Source organism: Melitaea cinxia, chromosome 26, assembly GCF_905220565.1.
Source record: "Melitaea cinxia chromosome 26, ilMelCinx1.1, whole genome shotgun sequence".
NCBI classification, from domain to species: Eukaryota; Metazoa; Arthropoda; class Insecta; order Lepidoptera; family Nymphalidae; genus Melitaea; species Melitaea cinxia.
The window spans coordinates 5,749,179-5,757,011 of record NC_059419.1 but is presented as its reverse complement, the minus strand read 5'-3'; the positions used below and the strand labels follow the sequence as shown (position 1 = coordinate 5,757,011).

Here is a 7,833-nt window from a genome sequence, read left to right as displayed (position 1 = left end):
GATCTCCCCACCGTGCCTCGTAGAGCAGGTTGAGCCGTCGGTCCCGGTTATTATCATAAATACCTGAAAGCGATCGTTACTCATAGTAGGGTACATATCCGCCAACCCGCAGTTGAGCAGCGTGGTAGATTAAGCGGTGTAGTACACCGACGGAGGACGAAGAACTGGTCAAGTAGGTCAATACGTATATAATAAATAATACATGTTAGAGATTACTCAAAAGTCTTGACTTGTCAGTTCTCGATTAAATTTCAATGTCACCAATCAAAATCGGTCCATACATAAAAAAGTCGAATTGATAACGTCCTCCTTTTTTGAAGTCGATTAAAAATAAACAAAATGTTCCGCTTATTAATTAAGATTAGTCTAATAATAGAAAATTACGTAAAAGAATTTCAATTTTTCAAAATCATCAAAATAACATTTTGATATGATTGATCTTGATATACAAATCAAAACAGTTTATTCGATTTTAAAAAACCCCATATTTACTCTAAGTATACACCTATCCATTATAAGTACCTACGTATCAAAAAGCTTGAATTTGTTATATTGAAATTTATAATAAATTATTAGCATTTCATTTACAAGAAGGTAGCACTAAGCTCACCGTCTAATAAAGTCGATGAAGTATTTGTCCTGACAGCCCTTGAGTGCCGTCACGAAGCTCTTGGAGCCGGGCAGACCACGGGGCTTGCCTCTTCTCGACATACCTGAAAAATATAATAACCAAGTTGAGAACATAATATGTATAATACGGGAATAGAATGTCTCGTATTACAAATTAACAAAAATTAATCTTTAAAATAACTACAAATGCTGAATTGCTAACACTATTGGGATACAATTTAATTAAAGTTTATTTAAGTTTCTTTATGAATGTATAATGTATATGTAGTTTCATGCCTGCAAGTATGTCTATTAAAGTGTATGTATAGTTATGTGTTATGTCTATGCCTGTGTATTTTAAAGCCAGTAGTTGGATGGTTATCCCGCCATCGGTCGGCTTTTTAAGTTCCAAGGTGATAGTGGAACTGTGTTATCCCTCAGTCGCCTCTCACGACACATGCGGGAAGAGAGGGGGTGGCTATATTCTTTAATGCCATAACATTTATATGTGTTTATATACATTATTTTCAAGTACAACTCTATGCCGCTTTATTCTTTTTCATGTCCTTTTTGTAACGGTTGAAAAGATCGTTCTTTAGCGATAAGACCGCCTTTGTAGACACTCTCTTTTCTCGCGTATTTTTTTTGGTAGCGTTTAAATTAGGAAACAAAAGTTAAGTATATTTGATTAACAAACAATAAGAATTACGAGAGCCTGTTTTCATATTCGCGGAATATGGCGAAATGCGAAAAATGTCTTGTCTTTATCCAAAAAATACTATGAAACCGCTTCCTTAACTACATTAGTAGAAAATATCTTAGCACAGTTCAGTTTTTTTAATTCATTTTTGGAAAGAGGTAATAATCACTCGGGGAGAGATCTAGATTGTAGGATTGGTGATTTTTAAATATCGAATCGCCCTCCTTATGTAGGGCCGCCAGCGCAACACAACTCTTGCGAACGGGAGCGTTGTCATGCAACAACAGGAAACCTTTTATCAATTTTCCCCGTCTTTTTTCTTTTATGGCTTCTTTTAACTATCCAAAATGGCAAAGCTAAATGCTAAGTAAAATTTTTAAGCGAATTGCTCCGTCCGCGCAATTTTTGTATAAAGAGGTACAAAGTTTTGCTTGACGTATTCATATATAAATAGATGTCACTTAAAATTTTAAAATTCTAACGAGTTTCCGCGATATTTCTTCTAATATGATTCCGCAAAACTTAAAAACGCACCCTCGTATGTAAATAGGACAATCAGGAAACCAGACCTAATGACTTCGAAAGCAAATGTAAACGAATATTGCATCAGTTTATAATCTTCGAAAATTCAGTCCTCATCTGTTTACTGCATGGTCTTCTTTTACTTCCTGCATTAACTCACTTAATCAGGCATGTTGTCTTGGACTCAAACTGTCTGTTACATCAAAACGTAATCGGAAACGACCGAAAATACTAACGTCTTACCGAAATCGTACACCTCCGCTTTAAATCGATTAATCTTCAAAAAACGAACTCCTGAAGAAACCCAATGTGTGTTACGTGTTTAATTATTCAAAGCATTACGCATTACTTGGCGCCTAACCAAACACATATGACGTTTCGTATTCAAACAATACACAGGATGGACTCTCTGTTTGTAAATGATTAATATTTTCATTAATTTCATATACTACATTATATTTTCATTATCATTCAGTCAGTCAGTTTTCATAGTCAGAAAATTTTATGATCCAAATTTAAACCAGCTAATGGTTCAAATTGACAGTTCGATCTACCAGCAAGTTTCAACGTCAACTCAACGTGTCATTAGCACTGACCAGAAATACTGGGTTGCATTTCGAAATACATATATAGTAGGGCTTAAAATACCAATTCATATTCGTTTATTTGACGACGTGTTGGCGTAATGGTCACAGCACTGGTTTGTGGATGGTGCGCCGCCAGTTGCGGGTTCGATCTTCGCACAATGCAAACATTTTTATTAACCATACAGATGTTTTCCGTTATCTGCCCGTTTGTACTTTTGTATTGTGTATCTTTCCGGACCCCCGACACGGGAGTAAATCCTACTGGGAGCCGTTGATTGTGAGATATTTATTTATTTCTCTTGAGTCTCTTGGCATGTGCATGGTAGAAAATTTGCTTTTTAAACTTTTGTATATCTCCTATGCGTATTTTTTTCAAATAGTAGCAGGGTTTTAATAAATGTTTATTAAATTATAACCTTGATATATATAATTTACAGCGAAATTATCGTGTTCAAATTTTAAGTTGCTTGAAACGTTATGAACTTCAAGCTTACATAATTGTACACGAATTGTGATCGAATATCGCCCCTTCGCAACATTGCAAAATGAATTACTGCATTCTCCATTACATTACGTGTTTTAGGGGGACCGTGGTGCAAACAAGATTGGGGGAGTAAAGACATGAAGTATTTTAGAGTTTCCTAACCCTTCCCGACGAAAAAAGTATTAAAAACACCCCGTATAAATTTTCCGTCTGATCAGCGTTGACTCATAGTTTGGGCAGACACTGCACTTCGAACGATGTTTTTATTTACAGTGATGATAGAGAGATAAAAAACATTAGGAATGCGAAGAAATCTTTCCAATTATTTCACAGTGGGTGTGTATTCGTGAGTCAGTAAATCTGCAAGCTGCAATAATGACGTTCAGTAATAGGCTCAGGAATTTCGACGTGACAGTTCAGATAAAAATAGTTGTGATCTTATGTGATGAGGTGTGAATATTTCTCTATGATGTGAGTGGACTGTAGCAATTTTGACGCATCCTATATTTTAGTTTAAATGAAATATTTGATTAAAGCTAACTTCCGCACTGACTTGTATAAGTTATGGTTAATGAACTTATCAGTTTTGTTTCTTATAATTTTAACTATATTTTTATTCACTGTATTACTAAAAAATGCCTGGCAGTACTTTGCGTTTTTTAAGTTTGTAAAATTTTGAGTATCTCGATCAGCTAGTTTTTACTTTTTGTCATTGTAACCGTCACCGAGGCACCTAATTTGAATATACATTGTAACTTACCTCCACTAAGAACTGTAGTGCCATCAGGCAGCGTGGATGCCGTACAATACCGCGGCAGTCCTTTGCTACTTATGAAATTTTTCGAGCGTTTTCCCTGTTCTATAAGCCTCTGAGGAGGCATTCCTAGTAACTCTATGATGCATGCCATTTGGTCCGCTTCGTCCTCGCCGGGTAATAGGGGGAAACCTGAAATGTTACAATTTATTGTTTCAAATATAAGTCATAAAAATACATACATAATAAATTTAAATCAGGGTAATAGTCAAATGAGCTATAAAAATGTATGTTGGAATAAAAAAAAGTTTTAAGCCGTCAGTATGTTTCATATTTTGAAGGCAAGAATGTGCAATAAATACCTCGATGCCATAAAGAACTACTATTGAATGAATTCTACAAAAAACCTACGACTTTACTAAATTTCATTTTTTATTAAAACATTTAAATAATCATTACGTATGAATTGTTATATTTTCATATATAGAATAGGCAAATGACTTTAACGATCAACCAAGAATATTTATTACGGAAACAAAAACATACAAACTATCCGAAAGAGTAGAAACCTCGTAAATTGTGAAATTATTAAAAAACAATATTTTACAAAATTTTCAACCTTCGGCATCGGAAGAGTAATATAAATTGCCTAACAGACGTAAGATTTTTCGATCTGTCACTCGACACCCACTTCGTTCGTAGCGATCGAATCAAACTCGTATGTTTTCCAATAAAAGAAATATTTCTGACATTTTGGTATGCGTAAACAAAACGTTGAAAAGTAGACAAACGTCGCCATAAGTACGCGCTGTAAGTTTTCTAACAGCACAACAACATTGCTCGGCGAAAGCACTTTTAAAAGGTTTTTTTTAATTTATTATTAAGTAACGTAAATTCGTGATTAAAATTATAGCTTGAATACAACCGCTCTGGTACAATGGTGCGAGTAGTCGCCTAAAACACCGACGGTTTGCGGGTTCGGTCCCATTCGAGATAAATGTTTGTATTTGTACAAATATTTCTTTCCGGTTTGGATGTCTGTCCTTGTGGGTCTCTCCACCGTGCTTCGGAGAGTACGTTAAGCCATCGGTCCAGATTGTTATGATAAATACCTGATAGCGATCGTTACTCATAGTAGAGAGCGTATCTGCAAACTCGCAGCGAAAAATCCTTCTCCTACACGGAGAAAAAGATCTATGCCCAAGAGTGGGATGTTACAGGCTAAATGCGAAATGATAGCTTGAAGTAAAATGGAAGGTATGAACTTCCATCTCTGCTGCGGAAAATATTTTGCAGAAAATCTCGAAGCATTTAGAGTAATACCTTAATCTTACAGAAAATAACAGCCAAAAAATGCTGCTTTTTAGTAGTGTTTCCGTAGTGAGTAATAAAACAATAGCCTCTGGAGAGGGTATGAAGTAGGGTCGGCAGAGCGCTTGCAACGCTCCTAGTGTCTGTGCATACGAATATTTCGCTCTACTCTATTTTATATACTCAATGTGGTATAAAATAAAATATGTAAATGTATGTTTTAATGTACCTGTGAGTAGTTCCGCCAATATACACCCGAGAGACCACATGTCGATTGGCATGCCGTACTTAGCGCCCATCATCACTTCGGGCGCGCGGTAGAATCTCGACTGTATGTAGGTGTACACACGCTGGTGCTCGTAACATGAACTGCCGAAGTCTATCACCTGGAATTAAACAGACACGTGTTATTAAAATTAATAATATATAATTTTTACTAAATTCAAAAAAAAAAAAATATTTGACGAAATTTGACAACGTTAAAAATGATAATGATAAAATGATTTATAGTATCTGCTAAAACAAAGAAAGTTTCCAACAAACTAAACAATTCTTTGACCCCTTATTCGTGAAAAATGAAAACGAATATGCTTTTAAATTACCAAAATGTTTACTAAACATACAACTAACATCTGCTGACGATGGATTAAACAGATAGAACTCCAACTTGGTGAAAACATATTACAACATGAAACACGACTCTTAGCTTTACGTAAACTAATTGCACTATTAACTACATTGATGTTGTTACTGCCGTTGCATCGAATACTATCAAAACAAATTGAACTAATACGATTTCTGTATAAAAATATGTTAATGGTCCATTTTAAAGAAAACTTGCCGAGTTTAAGTGTGCTATACGCAAGCGTTTTTGTATCGTTGTATTTTCGTTGGCTGTTTTCTTCGATAATATTTACGTTGCCGTTTCTGAATTTAGAATGTTTTGTTTTCCATTAAACTTGGTTTGTTGCGATTTGAAGATTTTAAATTATTGGTATATTTGCACTCAGAAATTTTCATATAGGAAAAAGCACGTCCGTCAATATAAGGTTCTTTGACATTGAAGTAAACATTTGGCACATAAGGTTTCTAGTTTGATCTATAGTAAAATACGTAAATTAAATACAGTTTCGAACGAACATAACCCAAAGGATACATCCATGACGATTATAACAAAAATACCTAAGCAACAAAGTCGGACTATCTTTACTAATGTTCCATTGTTTAATAATTCTTCTCGAGTACGGAGAACAACCAGCACTGCTTGGATTTAAAAAATATAAGACATATCAATCTACAAACTAATCGAGATGCGGCTCACAAAATTCAGCCATACTGATATATTGATACTGTCGATACAACTACAAATTCTTAGCTCTAAATTACTAAACTCACAATATACCGACCTAACAAATAGACCGTCTCAAATACAGGAACTATTCCTCAATAACGATATCAATAATGGTAAACTAATTACCAACTCTTGGAATCAGTTAAGCATAACATTTTCCGATTATACTGTAACAACAAAACCTGTGCGTGTTTGAATTGACGCACGGGATCACGAGACGGTAGTTATAGCCTATTGTATTTGATTGTTAATCTCGAAAAGGAATTCTCTTATAGTTAGATAGAATTTATGACATCGGAAATGTCATCTATCTATATATACGTGAAGCAAAAACTTTGTACCCCTTTTTACGAAAATGGCGCGGACGGAGTATGAAATTTCGTACAATTATAGTTTATATATAGAAGGAGTGCAGAATGCTAATATTATTTTAAAATTATGCATAAAAATATATTAAATCAATAAAAACAAAATTCACACACTACCGTGTATTTGACACACACACGCATATTATAACTCTTTTTTGATTGTCAAATTAAAAAATTTAAAAAAGTTTCTTTATTTGCATTATTTTTTGTTTATTTCTTTTTTTTAATTTCAAACTTTAATTATGGTCGAATTTCGACCACTGGACGACCACTAGTACAGATTAATAGTTATAACATTATATTTATCAATATTACAGATATTGAATTGGTATAAGTCTATACATACATTATAGGATTGCATAAATGATAGGTTTTTGCCTCTATGAAAACTTGTATTAATTCACTCTGTGATTCATTGGTAATGACTAGCAAATTATTTAGTAATTGATTACATTGCTACTAGATCACATTACGAAAAAATCGTAGTTTATACGTTGAATACGTGCCAAATTCCGTAACAATCCTGGAACCTTGCATTGTTCCGATTGAAATACACTATAAACACAAATAGGACTTCGATAGAGCAAATCAAATCACGTCGACATAATAACAAACGATATCACGCCTCGCCAAGAATAAAAGATAAACACATGAGAGCTATAACGTGTACTTCGTATGTAAACAAAAATCCGCTAACCGGAACGTTCAGATGTTTAATTCACGATGCTTTCATTCATAAATTTAACGTAAAATTCGATGCAAAGACATAAAAACATTGTTATCGAAGTTTATTGTTATTAAATATTGCGCGTTTGTAAAAATAAGATAAGATAGGAAATGTTATTTTCAGTATAGGGCTATTATAGGTAGGGCACAGACAGAAATATACTACTCAAAAACTAAAGCAGCCCGACTGGGGAACTATATTGACCAGAAGCAGTGTTGGATTGAGGGTAGGGTCGGCAAAGGGCTTGCAATGCTTCTGGTGTTGCAGGCGTCGATAAACTTTGGTAATCGCTTACAATCAGATGGGCCGTACGTTCGTTTGCCCTGCTGACCTAGTTATATAAATAAATAAAAAAATGAGAGTTGTATCCAAATTTATGTACATAGTTAAGTATTTTTGTCGTAGATAGTCTGTTTTTTT

General features: G+C 34.4%; 1 protein-coding gene across 1 annotated transcript; it reads right to left on the bottom strand.

The window, feature by feature from the left end:
* Nucleotides 1-538: 538 nt before the first annotated feature.
* LOC123666431 (dual specificity tyrosine-phosphorylation-regulated kinase 2-like) lies at nt 539-6,129 on the bottom strand. Its single transcript, XM_045600522.1, has 4 exons — nt 6,124-6,129; nt 5,197-5,353; nt 3,663-3,848; nt 539-713 (listed from the first exon to the last, which is right to left on the bottom strand). Exons 1-4 carry the CDS (start codon nt 6,127-6,129, stop codon nt 607-609), a joined length of 456 nt encoding a protein of 151 aa, XP_045456478.1. The 3' UTR covers nt 539-606.
* Nucleotides 6,130-7,833: the final 1,704 nt, after the last annotated feature.

Excerpts from the sequence above, each read along its gene's own strand:
- LOC123666431 (XM_045600522.1), bottom strand. Across the intron at positions 3,849-5,196 it reads ATTGGCGGAACTACTCACAG|GTTTCCCCCTATTACCCGGC; the intron begins GTACATTAAAAC and ends GTAACATTTCAG. Across the intron at positions 714-3,662 it reads CACTACAGTTCTTAGTGGAG|GTATGTCGAGAAGAGGCAAG; the intron begins GTAAGTTACAAT and ends TATATTTTTCAG.